The following is a 26591-nucleotide window of genomic DNA, read 5'->3' as shown; positions in this document are numbered from 1 at the left end:
GTGTTCCTTTCTCATGACCTTCAATGTCTCAAATAACAAATGGTGCTCAGGCATCAAAAACCCAAATAGGTCATTGTAAATGTGAATATAGTTGTGCTGTTCGCCCAGTATTGAATTATATCCTGTTAATATTTACAATGTGTGTACAGTATGTTTTGAGGAATTTGGTCCGAGTAAGTGATAGTTTTCACACACACTCCTTCACGTCTGCGGCCCCACCCAGCAAATAAAGCGTCCGCCTGGCTGTGCTCAAGCATGTTATCATTCTAAAAGTGAGTGAGACCCGTTGACACGGCCTTCTGCTTGCCATGGTCGTGTTGTATCTTTTTTCCTCAGCTCAGCTTATGCACTGATTCAAGGATTGTGTTGGGTTTGCACATTAAGTTGTGACAAGGACGTTAGTTACATACAGTCACCATTGAAGGATTGTAGTCATTGGTGTTTTAGCATGAGAAAAACCTGGTGGGGCACCAAAGTGTTGCCAGACATGCAGTAATTATTGTATTTGTACAATAATTACCATATTTGTACAATAATGTCACCCTATGATCAATAATTCCATAATAACGATATATAATACAATAATTTCACCCGTTCAATACATGACAATTAACAAACACAAACAGGATACTTCCTGCACTGCCTGTTGTGCATTGTGTCACGTGCTTCTTTACAACTAATCGACAGGGGTGGACTCACCATTAGGCAAACACAGGCAATTGCTTGGGGCCCCCAAACGTCTCATACGTCTCTTTTCTTCAATTTAAAGTACATATTACTGTTTTAGTCTTAATTCACATGCTTAAAACTACATCAAAATGCATAATCTATCACGAGCGCTTCGACGGCTCCACCTCTGTTATCATGCAATGGACTATTCCATGTTACTGCCCATGTGCAGATTGATTCCACAAGACTGAAGCGAAACAAACATGTTGGCGCGGTTTGGAGAAAACTGATGCGGAGTTACCCCTGTGAAGGGGAGAAGAGGAGAATGTGAGAGGAACTTTTTTTTTTTTAATCAAATCTACCAAAGGCAGACAGCCAGTCGCTCTTGACAGCAGCACAGGTGAGAAGAATGTAGTAGTTTTAGGGATGACGCTGAAAGTGACGCTTTTTGTCACAAAGATGTGAGTATTAAAGCGCTAAACTGTATTAAATGTTGCTTTATGTTCTTATCACTTACAGTAAAAGCATTGGGATGATTCGCTTTGGATTTTTTTGATGATTTTAAGTACTGTACTTTATCTTGCTCAGGAAATTGGAACATTTTCTCATATTCATACTTGTTAGAAGATGATAAACATTCATATTTAAAATCGTTATTGGGGGGGAGGAGTAAATAAACATGGCAATGTAACTAGCACCTTAAACTGACAGATAACAGATTTCATAAGAAGGGAAATAGTTACCTCAATTACATAATCAGCTTTTGTAAAAATGGAAATCAAAATAAATGTAAAAAAAACTGTGGAGGGCCCCAATGGCTGTGTTTGCCTCGGGCCACCAAATTACTTAATATGCCCCTGCCAATCGATGCACGACTAGGAAGTGTTAAACTGTCCATGCTGTGTTTTGAGCATCTGCATGTAAGCCATAGTGTCCTGTGCCTATTTCAAATAAAAAGGCTATCGTCTATAAAAAAGGCTAATACTGTATGGCTTATTTTCTGTGATTATGTCTATGTAAAGGTGACTAGTGGAGTATAACAATGTTATTTAGTTATTATTATTTAGTTATTATTTACTTATTTGGAAGGTTGTTAACAGGTTTTCTATGCTCTAACTATGCAAATATTCCATCCACCCATATTCTATTTTTGCTGGGTTTTTTTTGTTTAATTAGATTTCTACCATGTGCCATGGCCCAATAAAAAAAAAAAGGAGCCGCAGGCAGTTTTCTACTAAAAACTGTGCATTGTTTTGCAACTGCTATGTATCCATGCATTTACTATTTATGAAAGTATGAAAATGTGTTGCTTCTGTTCCTCAAAGCATGCGACTGCCAGTGTCACATCTACTAATACTCCTACTCCAACAACAACGGTGCAAAACGTCAGCTCAGCTAATTAGCTCCAACCATGTCACGCACGTACCGCGGTCCCTACCTGCCTGCGTCCGGAGTCGGCACACCTTCTCCTGGCTTGAGCCATTGCTCAGTGGAAGGGGAGTAATCTTGTCCACTGATTCAGCCTCAAAGCAACATCTCCACACATATAGGGTCCTTTTTACACTTGTTTTACCACTATAGAGGGTGTGCTTTTTGTGTCAATGAATAAAAGAGACGGACAGAAACAGACACGAATGTAGCTTAGCTAGCTTGTCTAATGAGCTGTCAGCCTCTGCACACATTGCTACAAATCGTAAACTGCAATGGCCATGCTTGTAGTTAAGAAAGACATAGTCCTGATATAATTTCAACCGCTTTATTAACAAGCGGCAAACACAACAAGTTGTAAACACACTCATAGAGCCTGAGTCGCACGAGCATGCTTTGCTAAACCACAGTTCCACTCACGCTAGCTGACGAGTAAGAGATGACTTTCCCGGTTAGTTTGCCGACAGGTGGCCACTTGAGGGATAGGTGTAGTGACATGCCGAACGCATCCACATCTGGTCGGCCTATTTTTTGGCAGTCACATGTTAGGCATGTGTAATCCACGCCATCCGTCGATCTATTTTAAGGCAGAAAGCAATATACGCCCCCTCATCCCCACTCTGAAAAACGTTACTAAGATAGATAGAAATTTGAGTTCCATAAATTCCATAAATTGTTCTTATATTATTATTATAAACTATTCCATGAATTATTCTTTAAAGGAGGAAGTGATGTGGTAATCGGCACAGATTGCGTTCCGGGTACGTATTGCGTAGTGACAAGGCATGTGTAATCTACACCATCTGTTGGTTTATTTTGTGGCCCATTTTTAACTGGGCCATAGATTGGACACCCTTGAGCTATGGTCCACAGTAGAACAGGGCTATTTAACTGGTGGCCTTGACTGGCAGATGTTTTTGCTTGTTTGTCTTTGTAGGTCCTTAAAAACAGCAGAACAGTCCTGTCACTTTTGGAACAATCTTTGACTAGCACCAACTTACAATAGTTGGTTTTGTTTTAATGTATGACTTTATTTATGCTATATATACAATGCCCTCTAACAGTATTGGAACAGTGAGGCCAATTCCTTTATTTTTACTCTACGCACGGTGGTCTATTGGTTAGCATGGTGGCCACACAGTCACAGTCAGGAGATCGGGAAGACCTGGGTTTGAATCTCCGTTGGGCATTTCTGTGTGGAGTTTGCATGTTCTCCCCGTGCGTGGGTTTTCTCCGGGTACACCGGTTTCCCCCCACATTCCAAAAACATGCATGTTAGGTTAATTGGAGACTCTAAATTGTCCATAGGTATGAATGTGAGATTGACATCAAAAGATGAATATGAGACCAGAGAGCAACATTTCAGCTTTTACTTCCCGGTATTTGCATCTGGTACGGACGCACAACTTTGTTTGAACCCACTCATTTTTCATGTGAGCAAAAATATCGGAACATGCGACTGACAGGTGTGTCCTATTGCATTACTTTTTCAATCAGTACATAGAACTGAATATCTCAGGTCAATTTCAGATTAGGCAGGATAGGTTTTGCCTGTGTAGACTACACTTAGAGGTAAAAACAACATGAAAACCAGAGAACTGTTTATGGGGAAAAAACAACTGTGAATCTGAGAGACAGCAAAAGTCAAAATCAAAAATTAATCAGTTCATAGAACTTTTGCCCCTGATTTTTTTAAGTTCATCTCTTTCATCAACTTTTTGTCCAGCCTGACCTTTCTATTCTTCTTGCTAATGAGTGGTTTGCATCTTCTGGTGTAGCCATTGTATTTTTGCTCATGAAGTCTTCTATGAAGAGTAAATAATGATACCTTCACTCCTGCCCTCTGCAGGTCGTTAAGGTTGTTGATGTCACTAATAGTTGTTTTAGGGTATTTCTTAACCATCCATCCATCTTCTACCACTTATCCAAGGTCAGGTTGCGGGGGCAGCAGCTTAAGCCAGGAAACCCAGACTTCCCTCTTCCCAGCCACTTTGTCCAGCTGATCCTGAAGTGTTCCCAGGCCAGTTGAGAGACATAACTTTTCTACCGGTCGGATGTGCCCTGAACACCTCCCCAGGGAGGTGTCTGGGAGGCATCCTATCATCTGATTGATTTTCCATCTTCTATCAAATTCACAACTGCTTGTTTGTCACCCATGGACAGCTCCCTGTTTGTCATGTTGTTTTCACCTCTAAATGCAGTCTAAATAGGCAATACCTATCCAACCCAATCTGAAACTGGCTTGAGATATTCAATACTATTCATTGATTGGATAAGTAATTGAATAGGACTCACCGGGCAACAAAACACACCTATGTTCCAATACTTTTGCTAACATAAACAATGAGTGGGTTCACACAACATTGTCCTTCTGATCCAGATGTTAATACCTGGAAATTAAAGCTAAAATGTTGTTCTCTGGTCTCATATTAACCTTTTTATGCCAAACCCCAATGTTTTCAGTCTAAAGCATAAATAAAGGAATTGGCCTCACTGTTCCACTACTTCTGGAGGCCGCTGTATATTAGCCATTTTGTGAGGTATAGCATTGATATTATGTACAAAGTAAGAATAATAATGAATTAAGGTTCTTCTCAGATCAACATCCATCCTGTGGTTGTACAGGAGCAAAGTGTAATGGGCTTCTACTTATTTACACAATAAATACATGAAAATCTGATGAGATTTGACATAGATGCAGTTATGTCTAAATGATTCTTCAAATGTGACATGGATGTAATATATTGTATTTCTTCCATTAGAAACAACAGGGAAATGTTATGAGAATATCAAATGTTGGCGGATTCACTGTATATTTTAAATATATATATATCTTTTTTAAATTCTTAAATAATATACTGTAATGTTTTCTTAGCTAAATACAGCATATACAGTGAGGGAGATGTGTATGCGTATTTTATATGTGGAGACAGGTTTATGCAGACTCACACTCATTGAAACTGTCAGAGACTGTTGTTGTGTTATTGATTCATGGGCGTCATCACAAGAAGCTGTGGTGCGTAAGCAAAGAAGATGCCAAGCAGGCCAAGCGTGGTCTCTGCTCTTCCTCACCGAAGAGGAGGGGATCATCTGCAGGAAGTAAGCCCCATCTTCACTCTTCCAACCGCCCCACCCCCCTTTGCCCTCACTCCTCTTAGTAACTGAGCGTGGGTGTCATTTTGGGGAAGTTTTTACTCCCTAAAATGGCTGAGCTCAGAATCCTAAAATAGCAAGAATGTCACATAGCTTTGCTGAATATTTTTATTTGAGTGCTAAAACTAAACGACTCCTCATGCCAGGTTACTGCGGTACTGTTTGCTTGTAATAACCCAACACATTCCAAACATCCTTTTTCATCAACAAAACCCTTCTGATTGCATCGCAGTCATTCCTGCATTAATGTCTTCTCTCGCCTTTGTGGTTCTTATTTCCCAAGGCTGATCTTAATAGCTGAGATGGAGATAGCCTCTCACTGAGCTATGGGCTGTAACCTAGTGAGACTTTCTCACACTGTGTGTTGTCTTTGGCTCCAGCCGCTGTGGTTCATTTCCTTTTGTCTTGTGCAGCACAACTCTTGCCAATATTCATGTGCAATGCTTCAAGAAATTGATCTGCAGCAGCCTTCGTCGTGTTTGGGCTGGACTGCGTTTCTTATGACATATACCATCTCACACACACAATGCATACAACATGCAATCAAACACAATCGCAAATTAAGTTGTGGAATCTCCCTTCTTACTGCCATCAGGGGCGAACTTACCATTAGGCAAACACAGGAAACTGCCTGGGGCCCCAAGATTTCCAAATGTCCCCTAAAAACTGATTATTGCTTTTTTTTCTTCGATTTAAACTACATATTACTGTTTTTGTCTGAATTCAAATGCTTAAAACTACATCAAAATGCGTAATCTATCATGATCGTTTCGACTGCTCCCCCCTCCCTTCTCATGCAATGGGCTACTCCATGCGCACGTGTAGATTGATTGCGGAAAACAGGAGCAAGACAAACGTGTTGGCGTGGTTTGGAGAAAATTGATGTCGAGTTACCTCATTGGAGCAGAGAAGAGAAGATGGCGAGAGGAAAACAAAGAGATTTGATCAAAACTACTCAAGGTAGACAGCCAGGAGAATGCAGTGGTTTTAGAGATGAAGTTGAGAGTGATGCTTTTCAAAGATGTGAGTATTAAAGCGGTAAACTATATTAAATGTTGCTTAATGTCCTTATGAATTACAGTAAAAGCGCTGGGCTGATTCATTTGTTAGGTAATAATAATCCCTAGAGGATTTTATAGGAAATAGGAGGATTTTCGCAAATTCACACTTGTTAGTAGATGATAAACAACATTTAAAATCGTTTTTTGGGGGGAGTAAATAAATATTGCATTGTCAAAGAAACTTAGGCTACAGATACAGTACTGTAACAGATTTCAAAAGCAGGGAAAAATGGCCTAAATTACTTAATAACCTTTTGTAAAAAAAAAAAAAAAAAAAAAAACATAATTAAAAGAAATTTTAAAAACTTTTGTGAGTGTAGTACAAGGATGTGGAGGGCCCCAATGACTGGGTTTGCCTTAGGCCCCCAAATGACTAAATACGTCCCTGACTGCCATACACTTGATTTAATGTGTTTTGTTTTTTTTTAATATGAGCTTGTTTCCTTAGAAGGCTGCTTCCGAGAAGTTATGAGTGTCGGCAGAGAAACCAGCGGTGACCTTCCACCTACCATTCATGATGAAGATGCTCCATCTTTGCCGAGGAGGATGTTTTGCAGTCACCACTGATGTCACTCCTGATTGGGAAACACATGGATGCCACTGCATCCGACCTGCAATGTAATCCAAATTGTCAGTGTACTCATAGGAGCAATAAACACTCAGGAGGAAGAAGAGAAACAAATACTGTACAAAGAAAAGGGCCCTCAAAACAATAGAATATACATAACATGTTGGTTTATAAAGTGAATTAAAGTGATGTTGCAGCCTGCCTGGGAAAAATGACCCACATCTAATGTGTTTAATCTTTTTATAAACATTCAGTTTAACCCCAACCCTTATAAACATCAGTGGTGTAATGAGCTGCACTATTTCAGGGAAAAGACATTCACTTCCTGTTTGTTAATAATGATGGGACCGGATGATTAAAAACATATTGCTGCGCTGTTTTGCAATGTTAACATTACACTATGTATCAACTGATGGCAAAAACAGAAATGACTTTAACTGTCTGGTGACCTTACAATGCCTTGTAAGTTCATAAGAAACAACAAACACTCGCTGGCTCTTAAGCACCCCTGCACAATCTGAGATGCAATGCAAGAGCTGTCATCAAAAATTAGGCCTTTTCAAAGATAATAAGGCTGATTTTCGAGTACTAATTAATGCACTGCATCATACTGATCTGTGTATCTAATATTTGGTTACCTTATTTAGCAGCAACAAAGCATTAGGAACACTTGAAATTATCACACAGTGCACTTCTACAATCTTGCAAATGAAAAAAACACATTGTTAAATCAATTCAGAACATTATTGTCTTTGTATACACACAATTGTACTGTGTTGATTTCATACTATTGCGTGGCCAGTGCAGGGCCAGCCCTCCCTACACGCAGAACACATGGTGTGAGTCGGGCCCCACAATCCACGGGAGTCCCCCTTTGTGGGGGCATTCTCGGCAAATGCGCAGAAGGTGTGCATTGCTGCTGTGAGGAATAGAGCACCAAGTCAGCCCAAGACAGGAGAGAAATGTAATCACAAATATTGACAGAACGCAGCAGAACGTCACTGTCAGACCCTGGTGGTGTAAAGGTACTGCGGCTGCATTTTAAGGCGAAGGGTGTGGGTTTGGTCGCACCCACGGTTATTTATTTATTTATTTATTTGTTCCGTTAATATGTTATTTAGCACTAAAAAAACATTTGTTGACCAATTTGTTTTCCATGCATTGGTATTTCTCCAAAACATGCATCAAACTAAATTCAGTTTGGTCTTAGAGCTGTGGTGACCACAAATAAAATTCTGCTTCGGGCCCCAATTTGGCCAGGGCGGCCTTGGGCCAGTCGGTATACAGTTGCTTATTAATTTGAGAGACACTGTGAGGTTATAAGACCGTTAAAATGATTTGTCTGGTACTTCGGTTTTGTTTATGCAACCATTTGGTTATTTGCTGTTATAGAGGGATGTGAACACAATAAAACAGTTACAGCACAATTTAACATGCAGTAAAATACGTTTATCATCCTTTCCCATCATTACTTGTAAACAGAAAGTGAAGGTCTATGGCCCAAAATATTTAGGCCACTTATCACAATTGAGAATTATTATCTTTTAAAGGCAAACTGTTTGATACGGTGCAGGATCTTCTCAGATCGTACAGCCTAATTTTGTGAGTTTACTATTATTAAATCAAATTTTGACACATCCAAACTGTTTTAAGAATAATAACGTATCCTGTATTTAAACTTCCAGCTCATTGAGTGGTTGATTTACACTATATACATTCAACTTCCTGTAAGTATGTCACCTGTCAGACACAGTGGATGGTCTTTTCTGGCTTCCATCCTGGCAGATCCTGCCGCCCACGTATCTTCCCTCCACGTGTGATTTATACACAGTCCCCTCCGACACAAATCTGACCATCTTAGGCATGGAAAACATTCCCTGTTGAGTTTTGCCGCCAGGGGTTTGCTGCCACCATCTGTGAGAGACACTCAGCACAGATGTAAATCCGTAAACACACTGCATGGAAATAGACACATAGAGATCATAATATACCACACACCACTTGTGGATTCATGTGATTTTTTTTTCTGCTGTGACACTGATTAAAACAGGATTATACATTCAGCTTGTTAAAAAAAATAATAATTCAAAAAGCCAGAGCCTGAATAAAGGAAAAAATGAAACATGGGCGTGGACAGTGTTCAAAAATCTATTTGACAAATACAGTATGTACAGCATGTCACAAAATCCATCTTCATTCACGCATACAGTAATGTATCTAAGGTGATGTGGATGTAAAGCAGAAAAGCACGATGACTAACAGGAGGCTCTCTTGATGGAAGAATGTTGAGGAACCACAAAAGAGGTCAAATGAAGCAATGATAACAGCTTGTTCAAACAAGAGTGATACCATATATACTGGCCGATCAGATCAGCATGCAAACACAAAGGGAGATGCAAGAAAAAAAATAGCATATTTTCTGCAAAAAAAGGGACAGCTGTGTTAGAAAAAATCTCCCACTCAACAAAAGTCTGATAATAACTAAAAAGAAAATACCCAGTCTACGCCCTATTGACACTTATTGTATATGGCACTTGGTACAGCGCAGTTAGCAACCTTCATATTCTGAGCAGTGAATTAATTGTAACTGCACTGCAGCAGGAGAAAATTACCTTATGATGTATGATGATTAAGAACTATGTGTCATCATTTATGATAATCCCAAAAACCCCTTTGTCTTAGCTGAATTGGAGACTTTAAATTGTCCATAGGTGTGAATGTGCTCTGTAGGGGTGTCACGTGACACCCAACTCACGAGAGATGATGCACGAGATACGGTCCGTGAGGAGATGAGATCTTATCATTCATTTTAAGTGCAAAGAAAAAAATATGACTGGACAAACAAACGTTTGTTTTTTATCTCACCAAGTCACAAAACAATGCAGGTGTGTTTTGAAATGTTATTGTCCTACAAATTGATGATAAGCGATATTATTGTTTACACTTTCGGAGACCAACTAAACCGCTGTTATGATGATATGTAATAATACTACTAATACCAATACTGATTGTCCGTGTGTAGTTTTTTTTCCCAGATGGGAAAACTGGGTCGGGGGGATATTTTTAGGTGGGCAAGTTTGTTTTGTTTACAAATTCTGCATACTGGCTCCTTCGTGTTGAAGGACTCACCTTGCTCATTATTAATATTTATACGGAGGCTGTAGCATTGGGCTTTGCAATCATCTTTTTTCCTCTTACTTTTCTGCTCCAGGTACATTACCTTGCATTGCTCCTCACAAGGTTGCCTTGCTGCACCGTGTGTGTGTATGCTAGCGGGCCCGCCTCCCCCCACAGAGACAAAGCAACTGTATGACTGACAAGAGGTCTCACTCCGTCCCACAACGTCTCAAGCCGTTCTATGAGGCGTCTAGATGAACCCTCTTCCTGCCTGTTTGGAGATGAGAGACAAGGAAAAATTATGTGTCTGTTTAATTAATGTATTTATTAACGCGCAACAATTTTTTTTTCTGAACAATAACTCTCGTCACGTTTTGATCTTGCCACAAGATCTTGTGACACCCCTAGTGCTCTGTGACTGACTGGCAACCAGTCCAGACATCACATCAAATATATGAAGAGGTTCTTATGCTAATGAATGAAACAGTGTGTCCAAACCTTTGACTAATACTGTACCTTTACACAGACACTCCATCCATTCATTTTCTATACCGGCTGACCTGATTAGGGTCACAGGTAAGATGGAATCTATTCCAGTTGATTTTGGGTGAAAGGCGGGGTACACCCTGGATTGATCACCAGTCAGTCAGAGGGCACATAGAGAAAAACAACCATTCACACTCATTCGCTTTTATGGACAATTTAGACTCTCCAATTAACCTTACATTAATGGTTTTGGAACGTGGGGGGAAACCAGAGTACCCAGAGAAAACCCACACAAGCACAGGGAAAACATGCTTAAAGATTCAAACCCAGAACCTCCTGGCTGTGAGGCAGACATGCTAACCACATGCACCACCGTGCTGCCACAGTGCATTACTTATTGTAGAAAAATCCTCCTAAATTATGGTATGAACAGGAACAGTCTGCATGATAATTCACTGCATTATCTTCTTGCTTCATCTAGTATTTATACTTCTCTTGCTCACTTTCCACAAAGAGCAAAGACAAATTAACTCAGGCAGAGAAGCAGCCAAGAGAAAAGTTTGAAATCAAATCTCCTTCAGTCTGTCTGCTGTCTTGTGCTAGAGAGCTGGACTCCCCCACCCTTCATCACTGACGTGCACACACACACACAGACACACACACACACACTCTTTTAGCTGCACGGGGCAAGAAAATCAACTTTTTCAGGGTGCTTCTGAAGCCAAACGGCTGATAACGCACACACACTCACACGCACATGCACACACTCACTTGGAGCAGAAGCTAATGACTTCAACTAGCACTGACCTATTTTCCATTGGGGCAAATATATGTAATAAAGAGCGAGTGGAAAGATGGAGATTTGGAAGAGTCAAAGGAACTCAGGGGACACAGCGCACGTGAGTGTGTGTTTCCATTCTGGGGCCAACAGTCCATGCAGCCATCATGCTGAGGTGGAGCACAGAGGTAAAGATCACTCTCACACACTCATATGATCTGCAGTGACTGAGGCCAACAGTAACTTAGAATATAGTCTTTCAGCAGACGCTTGGCCCACAGCTTGGCTTCGCTGGTTCCTGACTTGTGGAATCAGGAAGGCAGGCACACACACACAAACACTCACACAAGCAATGTGTCTTCTTTGTTTTTGTACTTGCAAAACCTTGCATGGCTCCTCCTCCTCTTGTCTGTGCAGGAACATGAGCAGCTTTGTGCCATGAGAGTAAGTAGTGCAACATGTGCCAGTGGGCCACTGTTGTTTAGTTTCCGTCGAGATGTGAACTCTGTACGACTCTGATAACATTCAGACCAGGAACAATTTCACGCTCTTGCGCTCTGGGCCCTTTTATGACTTAAATCGTTCCATTAAGGCGCTCTATAGTCTGGGAATGCTGTGTCATATTTGCAACCGGTGCGTGTGTATATAAAGTACTGTAATTGTAAAAACCTCAAGTAATTCTATGAAGGAATCCGAAACACACACGGGGTGTAATAAATTAAAATCTGGTTTTGGGAGTGGGACAGTAAATGTGTAGTACTGTTGACATTTACAAGATGTACACTATGTATGTACACTTGTGGTCACAACACACCAGTACAGTCTACTTTAGTGTTTCAACTGTATGCACACACAATCATATGACTCTATCAACAAATGTAAACAAAAAAATGTAAGCACTATGTGGACCATCTTTCAGCTAATATTGTACTGCGCCGCTAGAGACTTCACTATGATGCAGAAGGTTCCATTCTCTCACTTTTCCTCTTTGTCATCACTGGTACCCTTCTTTGTGAGCTGAAGTGTCACAAGGTTTGCCGATGTCTCGCGTGACATTGCTGATGATGATGGTAATTAACTTACTGCCAGGATGCAAAACAGGTCTTTGGTTCAGTTTTTATTGGGTTGCCTGTCAGAGTAAAATGCCATAAGATATTTGAGTCACTGTCAAACACACATATCATTTAAACCAATCATTTCTGAAATAAAAACATGACTGTTGTGTTCTTTACCATTAGCTTATGGGCACTAAATGTTGACGTTGGATTTTTTTCCCGTAGTTGACGAATCGTCAAATGTCATTGCTACTGTTTAGCCATGTTTCTGTGAAAATCATGACGTTGCAGTCCAAAAATACCTTACTGTGGGTGACGTGGAGTAGCTTAGCTTAGCTCATATTCCTCCGTGCCTTCTTCACCTTTGTTTACGTTCTCGACGCTGCCTGCAAGCACTTCTGCCCGGCTGGGTGGTAGACTCCGGTACTCTGGAGATCACAGGGATGAGTCAAAGATCGGTGATAAAACCGTTGGCACTGTGAAATCCAATGTCCAAAGCTCTTGACGGGTATGTGATGTTAAACCAAAGCTGGTCTGTATCAACAGACCCGTTATTAGCAAAATAATAACTACAAAACTGCAAATCTGAAAGAAATGCTGGCCTTCTCTGTGTGTAGCGTCTTGCAGAACTACATATAGGTCTGCTGTTAAATACACATCATTTTCAGTTGTTTGTGAGACTGATTTTGTAAGCTATTTATAGCAAAAGCATAGCCATTCTATGTAAAAATTTATGCTCAGCAGCAGCCGTGGGCACCCCCATGTAGTCATAATGATACAATCTTCATCACATGACTTTTTCACATGATTCGACAGCGAGATTGACAGTCGAATCAGACTCCTCCGAACCGAATCGTCAAATAGTCAACTAGTCTAAAACACTCCTGCCCAGAGTTAATGACCAATGCCCAATAACAGAGAATATTAATTGAGCATAGTGAAATAAGTACAGTCAGTACAATCCTGACTTTTCGGTTTGTACTGGTACTTTGCCATGAGTGAGTGGTGACCTCCCAGTACGTGACCATGTGCATCTCACGCTAGCTCATTGTTGTTCCTGGTGAGTTGTTTCGGGTGAGGTCGTGGTGACTCAGAGAGAGAATCTACAGGGACGTAAATGAAACTGAGTAACCACTGGAAGAGAGGAAAACAAAAGTGAAATGCACATGTTTGAAGAGACAATTGTTTGTGGATGTGTGAGTCTTAGTTTGGCGAGGACACAATCAGATAAAGAGCACACACTATTAATGTGTTTAAAGGTAAAAACTGCATTCCTTTGGGAATTTTGCCCATCATCTACAATCCTTGTAAGACATGAACACGCATGCCATTCTCTTTTCTGGGCCTTCGAAAGATATAAAAACAGATAAAAAGAGACAGCTCATTACTGCACGTAATGGGACACACCTACGCTGCCTACAAAGACAACAATTAAAACACCTCCAAAAACCTCCAGCAAGGTTTTATATACATGCTGTGACCATGTAGTAACAGGTACATTCATGATAACGTGTAATACTTACAGTAGTTTGTCATACTTTGGTCCTTTTAAGCATTAGCCGAACTTCCTTCCTGCGCACGTTGATTTCACATAGCAACATAGAAATGAACGCCTAAACCTAGCATTAACTTTTCCAAACTTAAAAACAAAAACACAGCGGCTCCAACCTGTAGCATTAACTTTCGGTAGTGGTCTGACGCATTGTGAGTGCGGCGCTGACGCGCTGCGGACAAGTGTGTGGTGAAGCTAGCAGCTAGCCGGATAGTAGCTAGCCAGGGTGGTTGCAGTATTGTGGGAAGTTAGAAAGCATAGTGTGATTACATCACAACTCCATCACAAATAATCAACCTCATAGTTTTAGCTCCCAGTCATATTTTACTTAAAAAGGTGACAGAGCTGCTTTAAAGTGACAGGAAGTGTTGCAACGATGTCAGTTTATATCGCCTCAAACACACCAGTGAACTCACAGGGAGGGACGAAGAAGGTTTCATCATGTTTGGCTCAGGATGTTAGAGCAAGTTGGCGTGATGCGGCCTGATAGCGACATCTGGTGGCGAGAAACAAGTCAAACAGGACCATTTTTTAAAGCCATTTATGACAAGTGTCAAATAAAGGATTATTAAGTGGATACTTTTTGTTTGGTTGTTTTTTTTGGTTTGTTTTACAACTCATCTAAATTAATTGCAATTTAAAGATGCAATAGCCCTTCTCTTTTCAAATATGTATTTATTTTAACTGATGTATCACATTTAATTAAGTATTTACAGCCATATATTCTGTCTGGTATATTCCTGCTGTAGAAAAAAAAGATAAATATATTCATGCTTATTGGTATAAAAGAGTATACATCTATCCATCCATTTTCGATACCGCTTGTCATCATTAGGGTCATGGGTGAGCTGCAGCTTATCCCAGCTGAGGCGGGGTACACCCTCGACTGGTAGAAAAAGGAAGTGCAAGTATTCTATCAAATTATTTAGGGAACAGAGCCTTTTGGCTGAAACTGTAATGATACATTCTGGATTCAAATCACATTTACATTTATTTCAATGCATTTCTTTGCCTGTAACAAATACTACACTCAACAAAAATATGAACATACCGCTTTGGCTTTTGCTCCCATTTTTCATGAGCTGAACTCAAAGATCTAAAACTCTTTCTATGTAAATGGCCGTCACGGCCTATTTCTCTTGAATATTGTTCACAATTCTGTCTAAATCTGTGTTAGTGAGCATTCATAACTCATCCACCTCAGAGGTGTGGCATGTCAAGATGCTGATTAGACAGCATGATTATTGCAAAGGTGTGCCTTAGGTTGGCTCCAATAAAAGGCCACTCCGAAATGTGCAGTTTAACATAATTATATTTATGTTGAATACATAAGGACAGAAAATTCATACTAGACAGAAAGAAAATACAAAAAGGCATGGTAAAACAACAAACAATTACAGCTTGTGCTTAGAAATTCCACCTCTTGTGGATGTGACAACTACAGAGAAAGGCACCTTGTACCCAAGTGGAAAGTGTTTGCTGTAGAAACCCAATTATTACAGTAATGTGCCAATTATATTCAGTATATGCAATGTACAATTTGCAACCAAATACGCTAAATATCTAAAGAAACTGTGATTTTAGTTCAATTTTAGCAAACGTAAAACAACATATATGTGTTAATACCAACTGCTTTGAAACAATATGTTTATGTGGTATCCATCCATTTTATACCGCTTCTCCTCTTTAGGGTCGCGGGGGCATTCTGGAGTCTATCCCAGCTGACTTCGGGCGACAGGCGAGGTACACCCTGGACTTGTCGCCAGCCAATCACAGGGCACATATAGACAAACAACCATTCACACTCACATTCATACCTATGGACAATTTAGAGTCTCCAATTAACCTAACCTAACCATGTTTTTGGATGTGGGAGTATCTGGAGAAAACCCACGCACGCACAGGGAGAACATGCAAACTCCACACAGAAATGCCCAAGGGAGAATCGAACCCAGGTCTTCCCGATCTCCAGTTGGCCAACATGCTAACCACTAGACCACCGCGCGGCTGTTTATGTGGTATGTCATGGCAAATCATTTTTTCATGCATGTGTTTTTGGAGGGTGTCACTATGAGAAGCCCACATTGGGTAAATATAAATGTTGAACTTTTTGTATGATTTCCCTCAAAATTTCCAGCTCAGACAAGCAGCATGTGGCTAAAAGTGGGAATGTTAATAAAAGAAGCCGTGTGACCGCCTGTGTGCTTATGTGTTAGTGTCTCCGCAGGATTGGCTGCTTGAGACAAAGCTCACTGTCCCCGGTCATGATGGGCATCTGGTTCTGCATGTGGAACCGGACCAGGTGATTCACGTTCAGGAAGACTCGGTCACAAGTCCGAACCTGCTCACACACAAAAACATAAACCCGATGATGAGTTTGCACACAGAAAGCTTCTCATGATTCAAGCTTGGGTGTTGTGTTGTGAAGCCAACCTGGCCGTGTGGGTCCACCAGCAGGAGGTGCTGCACGGTGGTTCCGTCCATCCCACTGAGGACATACTGACCACAAACTGAGCTGCTCTCCCGGACCAGGAAATCTCCATTACATGTTAGAAGTGACTCAGCCTGCTTTCTTCCTATCCTACGTAAAGAACCACCATGTTATATTATCACAATATTACACAAACTACCACAAAGCTCAAGATGTGTTCTTTTGCTGCCTGCAGTACGTACAGACACACTTGATTCATTTCAGCAGTACCTATAAAAGGCCACTCTCCCTCCATTCTAGGCGCTTCTTCTGCACATTGGTCGTATTTCCTCCGTTTGAGGAAATATACATTTTGCAAGTATTGCAAATTGCTCTTTTGTCATCCTTTCTTGTGAAGCGTAACCAAACTTTTGAGTGTTTCTGCCGCTTGCCGCCATGTTTCCTGCTGGCTGCACTCACAAGCTACGCAACATGCATGGCATTCAGGGAATAGTTTTCAAAATTGGCAAACAATTCAGAGGAATTGAAATACTGAGACCCGGTTCTCAACAAGGACCGGTTTTTGATCTTATCATAGGGTATTGCCAAATAATATATTAAAAGGTACACTAATGATGACTCACCTGCCATGAAACCAACCTTCCTCCTGGACCAGGTTCTGGAGGTGTGTCTCAGCGGAAAGAGCACACTTTTTCATCCCAGAGTCCATTGAGTCTGATGGAGATCACATCCAGAATGTCAGAGAATACAACCAAAAATAGTTGCACTTCTAAACGCAACACAGCAAGTTTGCCCTCTTGTGGAGAGAATATAACTTATGGACTAAGACAAAAAGACAAACACCTGTTGGTAGAACTTCTGCTGTGTGTGTGATGGAGCAGTTCTCATAGAGCAAGACAGCTGGAGAGGAACCACCCTGAAACAACAACGTGTGAGTCATTCAAATTCATCATATGTTAATGATGGTGAGTGTACGAGTTTCAGACAGTTGGGGTCACAGGTTACTCATCCAACTGTAAACTATCCCGCTCATCCAGTTATTTACACTGTTTAGAAATATCAGAATTTAAAATAAAATACTTAAAGTGTATTTATGACATCAACCTCATAGGAAGGAATTGTTCATTTGGTCTTAAAGTCAGTGAAATGCTAAATTGTTTTTTAAGTATTATTACCAAGCGTTTGCCAGCATCTTGTTCCTTCTCTCTCCTTGTGACCTGCAGATTGTCGAGTCCGCCAGGAGGTAGTGCCTTCCCTGGAATCACGTTGTCGTAGTGATGATGGCCTCTGACTGCGTCACTATCATCATCTGGGTCATCATATTGGTCATTTGCTTCAATAACAGTTTCCTCTGGGATCCATTTGTTGTGGATTCTCCCCGCTGGTCTGCACGCAAAATTATAATCTGGATTTCTCAGAACTCACAGTGACAAACGCAGAGCACAAGATATCAGTTATCACTGTTGTATAACAAATAAATCTTCATTCACTTTCTATACTGTTTACCCTGTTCAGGGTCTAGGGCAAGCTGGAGACTCTCCCAGCTGACTTCAGGTGAGAGGTGGGGTGCACTCTGGACTGCTCACACAGGGTACATGTTGACAATTTAGAGCAGCGGTGTCCAAAGTTTTCTACCGAGGGCCGCTGACTGAGATTCATGGAATAAGGGGCCACTTTGATATTTTTTTATTTTGTAAAAAGGCTAAAAATAAACTTTATATATATATATATATATATATATATATATATATATATATTTAAAGACATAGCTTTGTTTTATTGTTTGTTATTAGTATTAACAGTTCTGCTTCTTTTTACATTTTTTACATTTTACGCTGTATTTTTTCCATTTTTTATGTTTTTTTTGGTTTAATTTTATTTGTACAATGTGCCGTGGGCCAATAAAAAAGAAGCTGCGGGCCACACTCAAGGTAATATTAAAAGAATAACTTGTTTTTTTTTACTGTTGGGATGAATAAACAAATCGAAAAAAAGGATCAAACCCAAGACCCACATCATATCATCGTTTGTCCAATGGAGGGTCCGCTTCTTGACCTGGACTGACAGTTTTGGGCCAGACCCAACACACTGAACTGGATCTGGGTTGCTGACCTGGGATCAGCAGAGATGAGCGATGGCGTGTGACTGAGAAGCTGTCGGAACCGAGACTCAAAGGCCCGACCGATGCTGCTGATGACCTCTGCTGCTCGACCTTGAGGACACTCCAGGATGTGACAAGCTGACAAAGAGAGGACATGAAGTAAGTCTTGATGGAGCAACTTTATAAAGCTTATTTTAACATGAGCCATAACAGCAGTACCTCTTTGATTGTCAAAATCTTTGGCAACATACGCAATGTAGTCTTCCATGTCCTGTAAACATATCAGTCATTAACGTGTTAGTGTACACAACATCAACATGTACTTTTATCCAATGTATGGCCTTTACATGTTCTTTCTCTAGCATTTCCAGATGGACCACTTAAGTTAGGGTCCAGTAGGGCTTCAGTATCTTGCCGAAGGATACTTTGAAATGGTCACGGGAGGGCTGGAGAATTGAGCCGGCAACCTCCAGGTTGCGAGACGACCACTCCCTCAAGTTTGGACACGCCTGACTTAATCCATAAAAAAACCCAAAAAACTATTGCATTTAGTGCTACAGAACCTCTGTATAATATTGTCTCCCCTGTTCTGCACCTTTCAATGTCCCATGATTGATGCTCCCTGGCAAAGTCTAAACGGGCATTTTTGTGGCGTTGAAGGAGACGAGGTCTATGAATTTGTTTTTTGTTTTTTAAACCCTTTTCCCACAGACGCCGTCTGATGGTTATTGCGCTGCAGTCGGCACCAGTAAGGGCCTTAATGTGGGTCGAAGACTGCCCTCTGTCTTGATGGACAGCCAATCGGATCCTCCGACTCAGCGCAGGTGTGATTTTTTTAGGTCTACCACTTGACTTTTTTGGTCCATAATGCTCAGGATCTTTCAAAAAATGTAGAATGACACATTTACTGCACCCAACCTCAGCAGCAATGGCACGCTGCAAGAGGTCTTGTTTAAATAGAGAAAGCTTCTTAGCTTTAGCCATCAGGAGGGCATGACAGTGTGAATGCCTGACAGAAAATGAACATTTTGAGCAGATTTTGGCTTTTATAGCCCGTGGTCTTAAACTTTTGATCAGCTGATTAACAACCTATTCCAGTTTGTTTAAATTAAAGTTCCAAATGATATCATCTCACTCCCCCTTCTTGCTTTTGCATATTGTAGCTCTCCTTAACACCTCATTAAGATCCAAATGTGCAAAATACAAATTCAAGCAATTTTTCAACCGGTCTTAAAGTTTTGGAGTGTATCTGTCTGCTGAGCTATCAAATAAAGACCAAACGCTAGCAGGAGCAAAATACTGTAGAAAGCCTTTCCACATTTTGTTAAAATGATTTTGAGTTTTTGGATAAAAACAAGTTGTTCCCGAAATGTTCATTAAACTTCTACTATGCTGGCACTACATCAGATTCAAGCTGCACTATCTTGTCATTAAATGTAAGCAATTTGAGTTGAAAAAATGTCCCAATTTGGGTCACCTCTGGTCATGAAAAGGTGATGGTGGGTCCCGCAGCCGAACAGTACGTGTCTATCAAACAGAATTGAAACCACATGGCATGCAGTGGCTGACATGAGTTGCTTTGGTTTGTGCAACAATCAGGCTACAGTAGAGGAAACCTGGGCTGAACTTCCCATTTTCCCTCATTTGTAAATAATGTTGCCTTGGAGAGATGCTGGATAAGAGTAATTGGTTTAGAGGCACACTCTATAAGGTGGAAAGACTGCAGAGTGCACTATATGACCTTGCACTGCCAATGAAAGGATGTTGTATGTTTTAACTGTACTGCACATTGAATCACATGCATATGACCAACATTACAATACAAACATACTGGGTCGCCCCCCGATGCAAATGAAATTGCCTGGATGGAGTGTTGGGCTATTCTCTGAGGAAAAACATAGAAAAAAAAAAATTACACAAATTGTGATTTCAGTGTGTCCACAGGTGCGTGTTATGCTCAAGTGCTCACCTGGGAGGAGGCGGTGACGAGCGTGAGCGTGTTTGTGGAGACGGTGAGGATGACCTTCCTGCCTGAAAACTGCAGGTTGCTTCGACCCAGAACAAAAGACAGCTGTTTGTGTTCAGGCTTACAATGACACACACACACACACACACACACACACACACACACAAACTGGTTATTTATTGTGCAAGGTTGTGTTTCTCTCTGTTTGTATGCATGTTGTTTGTGTGCCTTACACTCTTAGTTTTCACTGTGGTCTTGGCCGACAACCTTTTACACAGTCTGTTGATGGCCTCTCTGAGCACGCACACACACACACACACACACACACACACACACACACACACACACACACACACACGCACACACACCAAATGTACAGTAAATACACACATAACAAATTGTATTACTGATGTATTGTTGTTACTGTCAATGAAAAGCATATGTTCTATCTACAAAACTGGGCTATTTTTATTCTAAAACTAAGAAATTGTGTTTTTCTTTTAATCAGAAACAAAACCAGATTAAAAAAAATCTGAAAAAGAATAATTACATATATATTTGTTTTCATATATTTTTTGTTTTAATAAGAAAAAAAAGACAAAATATGGAGCTACTCTCCACATTTTTCATCTGACATCAATTAAAGTATGAATATTATCACTATTTAAAGAATGAATTAAGACCAGCACAAAAAGGCTTAATATAGCATGAATAACTATGCATTATTATTATTTTGGCATTAATCATAACAGTTTAACATACTATTTGTTTGTGTGCCATTTCTCATGTACATATTTTGTTATATTAACCTGAACTCTTACAAAAAATGACTAAATGGGATGCTTATGTTGTCCCCCCCCCCCCAAAAAAAGAGTCTTGTTTCAGTGGGTAAAATGTCATATCTTGTTGTTATCATCTTTAAATTACATTTTCTCTGCTATGCTATGCTGGTTCAGAAGTTATGATGTCAAACCAAATTCTTCTGAGATCAAGTTTTAAGCTGTTTTTTTTAAATCAAATACTGTTGTCCCTTGTATCCAGAAAACATTCAGAATCTGCTTGAAATGTCACACACTTTTATTTTTTAGCTATTCCAATCTGATATCACAGCTGTTCACTCATTGAATCCACACAATGTGCTTGTTTGCTAAGAGTTGTTCAATCAATATTGTAAAACGTGTCTTACCTTTGCCAAGCTAATGCTTGTCATACAACATCTCATCAGGTTAATTGCCAGGACTTCCCAGAAGTGGAGCGTGTGGTTCAAAGCTCCACCTTTCCCTGCTCTAAAATTCAATTGATGCTTACGCGGTCACGAGCCTACAAAAGTAACTCAATAATATAATCATATTATAATAGCAGAGAGGGGCAGTTGCTGTAAAATAATAGCCCTTACTGTATTTTGTTCTTAAAGCGAGGGTATAAAATCGTTTCACATTAAAATATTGGCTTCAGAATCTACTTTGGCTTGAAATAAAGACAAATGTGTCCCTGTGGTTGCTGTGGCAACAGGATATCCCCTGCTCCAGTGGTCTGTAATATTTATAAAGTTCAAAAGAGAAAAGAAAAAATACTGTTATATAAATTCTGAAAGCAACAAGCTCATACTTAGTTAGGCCTGTGTCTGTGAAGCCAGACAGTTTTTCATGGAAATGCTTTTCTTCTCCTTGAAGCTAAGTTGTACATAATGGATTTAAGTCTCTCTCCGCACTTCCTCTGTCGTAACAACTGTATATGAGATCATTAGGAGGAAATTCACCTAATTGGATTTTCTGCCCATTCCCTGTGCAGTATTTTTCCAAACGGAGGTTGTTATGTACATGTCATTCATGGCATCCTGCAGTAGGTTTTTATGTAATGTTGCCCTGATATGCATGTCTTCCGTGTCTTCTTTGTGTCTGCATGGAAATGATGCATGCATGTAGTGGTAACAGGAGAGATTCTACCGTGTTACTTGCTTCCTTGTATCAAAGTCGAGGGTTCTCATGGACTGGGTCACCTCCACACTGCCTATGTACTGAGAAAACACACAACACAGCACCTGGTTACCGATCAGTTACTGATTCACATGCGACATCTAACTAACATTTAAAGTGGCATTTATGTAGTTTGTGGAGGTAAATACAATTAGCTTCTTCTCGGTCGGTCGTCTAATGTGGTGCTGAGGCCATCACAATACGTCGGCATCCCTCTCTATCTTCATCCATCCTGGTAGCCTCCGCCAAGCCCATGCTGATCCACTCCTTAGGAGGCCTTCCCCGTCCTCTTCTTCCTTTGACTTTGCCAGATATTATCACCTTCTCCAGTCCACCACTCCGCATCACATGGTCAAAGTAACTTGTAGATTGATGAAATTGCACACCATAAGCTCTCCGCCTATCTTATTTGGCACCCAGATGTTTGTCCTTCTCGCTGTCCAAGGTATCCTTAGAATTCGTCGGTAGCATCGCATCTCGATCATTGTCCATGACTCACTCCCATGCATGGCGGTGGGAAAGATGGTAGTGTGTAGCAGACAGACCTTGAGAGCGATACCAATCCCTGGGCTTTTCCAGATAGTGGCCAGTCTCTGCACTGCATCCCTTGCAATCACTAAATCACTCCTAATTCACCCCAAATACAAAAATTGTCAACCTCTTCAATTACTTGGTCATCTAGCTCAAATGGCCACCATGAGCTTAGTCTTGTCGACATTTAACGGGAGCCTCTTTCTTCCACTTCCCATCTTAACTCATCGTACCGTGCTTTGCAGATGGTCTCTTCCAATACAAATGAGAGATGTACAGTATCATCGGAGAAGTGTGTTTTTCAGCTGCTTGCCTCCAATCTGCACCCCGCCCTTGAAATTCTCAGTAACAGCTCTCATGATGTGTTCCAATATAAATGTTAAACAGTTATGGTGAAACTATGCGGCCTTGTCTCACTCAGGGTTCCATGTTGAACCATTCTGCGTCTCCCGCAGATGTTCTCATTGCGAACTGCTGATTGGCATAGAGACTACCGATCAAGATCAAGATCAAGCTGAGCAAATGCAGAGGAAACTCCATGTTCTTCATGATGAACCAGAGGTTGTCGTGGCTGACAAGAGTCAAATGCCTCGGAGTAAGGGATAAAGCACACGGCACTCCCTACACTTCTGGATTAAGATCCGGATGTTGATGATTTGTTCTTTCATACCTTTTCCCTCCATGAAGACAGCAGGCTCCTCCGCTAATTCTGTCTTGTACCTAGATATCAGTGGGCCTACTATGATCTTAAGTAGGATTTTGCTTGCGTGGACAATAAGGCTTACGGTCCGGTGGTTACAACACTCCCTCAGATTTCCTTTTTTTTTTGGTAGTGCGATGAATGTCGTCCTGCACCAGTCCGCCAGCCACTCCTTGAGCCCCCATATCTGGGCACACAACCTCCATAGGAACTTGAACTTGATTGTGATCCTCCCACGTACAAAAATGTGATGCCTTTTATTTTCTTGTCATTTGACTGCACTAAAAGATTCTTTGGGCACAAATCATGTTTGAAATGTAATATTAGAAAAAGAAAGAAACCTTTTAAAACGTTTTAACATTCGTTTCTGTTACAACAATTGCAGAAGTTTGAGCTGTCAAATAAAAATGTAATAATAATGCACACAAAATAAAACTAAATAAATAAATTAAATATTTTAATAAAGGAATTAAAAAAATCAATAACAAAATAAGAAACTACAATTTAATTTTTTTTTTCAGTTTTTCAATTAAAATTTAAAAAAGCCAAAATTTTGCCTCAGTTTGCGTACACTTTCCAGTTAGCGCACAATATGGTGCACATCGTGGTGTTATTAATATATTGTGTGAGTCCAACTGTGTTCTTAATGTACTTTTATCACAAAACGTCCTTGTTAGCAGCCTATTAACTTGCTACTTCATGGAAACACGAACCAGTATTCAGCTCCGTCAACCGTCAATGATGTCATCAGCAGTTGACTCTGTAGTTCTTTGCTAAATAACACAGTTACGCCACAAGTCTCTGCTTTTCTTTTGATCACGGCTACAAAATAACCCACAATGGAGCCAAAGAAAGTTGCAAGCGTCAGCATTTTCATAAAGAAAAATATTTATAGTGAGAAACACTATTGAATTCAAGAAATAACCACAACACAAAGGTGGCGTTCGAGTGGATCTCGCTGTCACATCGTCGTCTTTGTCAACAATCACATTTCAAATGAAAGTAAAAGTAACCTTAAATGTTCATTGATCCCTTTCATTCATCATTTATCTGTATTGATATGCATTTCGAAGTGTTTCTGCATGTAAAACTATCTGCAAAAACATGTTTTGTGTCAACATTTTTGGCTTTCCGGAACAAATGTGTTGGATTTGAATGATTTCTTATGCTACTGTAACAAATGTAGACCATTTAAGAAACCTACGCGCTGTCAATAAATGTTTACACAAAGCAGACATTCTTTCTTACAAGCCTTGTGCTCATCGCAACGTAGAACATTTCCGTTGGTCCTGATACCCAGCAGCAAAGCACTACTAGAAGGATACAGGTGGACTGGAATCAATATGTGTGTAAATGCGAAGGCTGATGGAGTGAGTGGGTGGGAGTGTAATGTACATATGTGTGCTTGTTTACAGCTTACAAGACCTGCACCTAATCACTTAGGTGTTAGATACCAGATATACATACGCACACACACACACACACACACACACACACACACACATGCACTAGCAGAGTGCAGAGCCAGGATGAGTCACTACTGCCTGCACAAGAAGCTCTGTCTGAGAGGAGGGGGTGATAGTGGGGATGGAAAATAGCACAGGGAGTGTGTGTGTGCACCTTAGGTACATCAGCAAACAACTTTATGAAGCCGACACACAAGGTTAGTCGTGTATGTGTGTAGAAACACACTCTTGTCACATACCTTTATGTGATGGTGGACGACTCTGTGGACCACCGAGCAGCACTGTTTGTGTAGAGCACAGGTAGACAGAGAGCTTGAAGTCCCGGGAAAGCTGCAAACGCGATGGAAGGTCATTGGTCTTTTTGTGGGATGGCCCATGTTAAGATCCAGTCCAGAGTCACTCCTGTTTGCAGGTCTATCAGGGCTCAAGCCCTGCTGGGAGACATGACTTAGGGCTGCGATGTTGGGGATGAAGTCCCTCAGGGGGGATGGTGCGTTGTGTACAGGCGGATCCAGCTCCAGTCGAAGGGACCAGTCTTCCAGGGAGGTTCTTGAGTCGTGTAGACGACTGTATTTTGTGCGCTTCAGCATGCCTGCCCAAGCAGAGAGGTGCATTCAAATACCTGCACTACATATATGTCTGATGAAAGTTACAAGCTACCTGGTGGGAGTTCTGGTGTGCTGATTGTCAATTTTGATGATGGAACACGATATCACTAGGGGGGGAAAAACAAATAAAATATTGAACTGACATTTTACGATATTAACTTGAACACATTAAACAGAAGATCAGTGTAAAGGGACTCACCAGTCTGCATGTGATATCCTGTCTGCTCAGCTTCACTCTAGCCATGGACTATCTTTAAGTCACGAGGCTTCAAGGTATCCCTCTGAGGCCCTTTCCTCGTCAACTTTCCTCCCCTCTCGACTTTCTAAGTGCAGCATTTATGAATGAACTTGTTCTTTCTTTAATGAATGAAGCTCTCTCTCTCGCTCTCTCTCTCTGACGGTGCACGTAGATGAATTTGTGAATGGAGCGACGGAGAGATTGACGTGCAACGCAGAGGACCTCCTCCTCTCTCGTCCCGCCCACACCTAAAGCTGCATCCAATGACAGGAGGGGCGAGTGACTCATGCCGTACATTCACACATACACTGAAGCTGTAAAACAGTGCACTAATCTTCTAATATGACTTTTAAATTATGAGTGTCACTTGCGTTGCATTCCCCATGGAAGCAAAAGGAATCATTTCCATTTCCCTCCAGTTTTACATACTATTCCAGATAGACACGTCACCTTTTAACTGCAGCAATATTGCTCAAAAGACTTAGTTGTTGTCATCCTTTCAAATGTTTCCAGCAGTTATTACAAAAATATTGATTATAAATGAACCGAAAAGCTGCAGTGTCTGGGTGACCCAACGGCGATTTCAAGCACGACTGCCTTAACCCGAACTGGTTGTGCCTCCCCCTAATGGCCATTATTAACACTGCACTCAAGGCCAACTAACAAAAAGCCCTTTCTGAGCGAAAACAAGTTATCTACCCTGAAAA

The 26591-nt window shown here is 40.8% G+C and overlaps 1 protein-coding gene and 1 long non-coding RNA gene across 7 annotated transcripts; both read right to left on the bottom strand.

The window, feature by feature from the left end:
* Positions 1 to 6769: 6769 nt before the first annotated feature.
* Positions 6770 to 14291, bottom strand: LOC129178726 (uncharacterized). Of its 2 annotated transcripts, XR_008569834.1 has the most exons (4): positions 13839 to 14291; positions 12618 to 12743; positions 8620 to 8793; positions 6770 to 6922 (listed from the first exon to the last, which is right to left on the bottom strand). It is a non-coding gene; the product is annotated as an uncharacterized LOC129178726 (long non-coding RNA). The 2 variants fall into 2 exon arrangements; XR_008569835.1 differs by lacking the exons at positions 6770 to 6922; positions 8620 to 8793 and adding an exon at positions 11800 to 12389.
* Positions 14292 to 15011: 720 nt separating this feature from the next.
* Positions 15012 to 26085, bottom strand: LOC129179115 (SHC-transforming protein 3-like). Of its 5 annotated transcripts, none has more exons than XM_054771963.1 (14): positions 25846 to 26084; positions 25699 to 25753; positions 25278 to 25630; positions 22312 to 22382; positions 20599 to 20659; positions 20369 to 20485; positions 20231 to 20284; positions 18619 to 18670; positions 18411 to 18537; positions 17474 to 17684; positions 17142 to 17214; positions 16922 to 17012; positions 16301 to 16448; positions 15012 to 16208 (listed from the first exon to the last, which is right to left on the bottom strand). In XM_054771963.1, the coding sequence occupies exons 3-14, from the start codon at positions 25626 to 25628 to the stop codon at positions 16080 to 16082; spliced, it is 1485 nt and encodes a 494-aa protein (XP_054627938.1). In that variant the 5' UTR covers positions 25629 to 25630; positions 25699 to 25753; positions 25846 to 26084; the 3' UTR covers positions 15012 to 16079. The 5 variants fall into 5 exon arrangements, 2 of the variants coding, with proteins under 2 accessions (XP_054627938.1, XP_054627939.1); XR_008569895.1 differs by having other exon boundaries at positions 16061 to 16208; positions 16301 to 16443; positions 25846 to 26085; XR_008569896.1 differs by lacking the exon at positions 15012 to 16208 and adding an exon at positions 16541 to 16760 and having other exon boundaries at positions 16304 to 16448; positions 25846 to 26085.
* Positions 26086 to 26591: the final 506 nt, after the last annotated feature.

The sequence above is a fragment of the Dunckerocampus dactyliophorus genome, chromosome 3, assembly GCF_027744805.1.
Source record: "Dunckerocampus dactyliophorus isolate RoL2022-P2 chromosome 3, RoL_Ddac_1.1, whole genome shotgun sequence".
NCBI lineage: Eukaryota > Metazoa > Chordata > Actinopteri > Syngnathiformes > Syngnathidae > Dunckerocampus > Dunckerocampus dactyliophorus.
This window is presented reverse-complemented; position numbering and strand designations above follow the sequence as displayed.

What these genes read in the sequence shown, in the direction of transcription:
- LOC129179115 (XM_054771963.1), bottom strand. Translation starts at nt 25,628, where the DNA reads ATGCTGAAGCGCACAAAATACAGTCGTCTACACGACTCAAGAACCTCC. An exon ending in AAGATGCTGGCAAACGCTTG is followed by an intron (nt 17,215 to 17,473) that starts GTAATAATACTT and finishes TTGTTGTTTCAG; the next exon opens with GGTGGTTCCTCTCCAGCTGT. An exon ending in TGGTGGACCCACACGGCCAG is followed by an intron (nt 16,209 to 16,300) that starts GTTGGCTTCACA and finishes GTGTGTGAGCAG; the next exon opens with GTTCGGACTTGTGACCGAGT.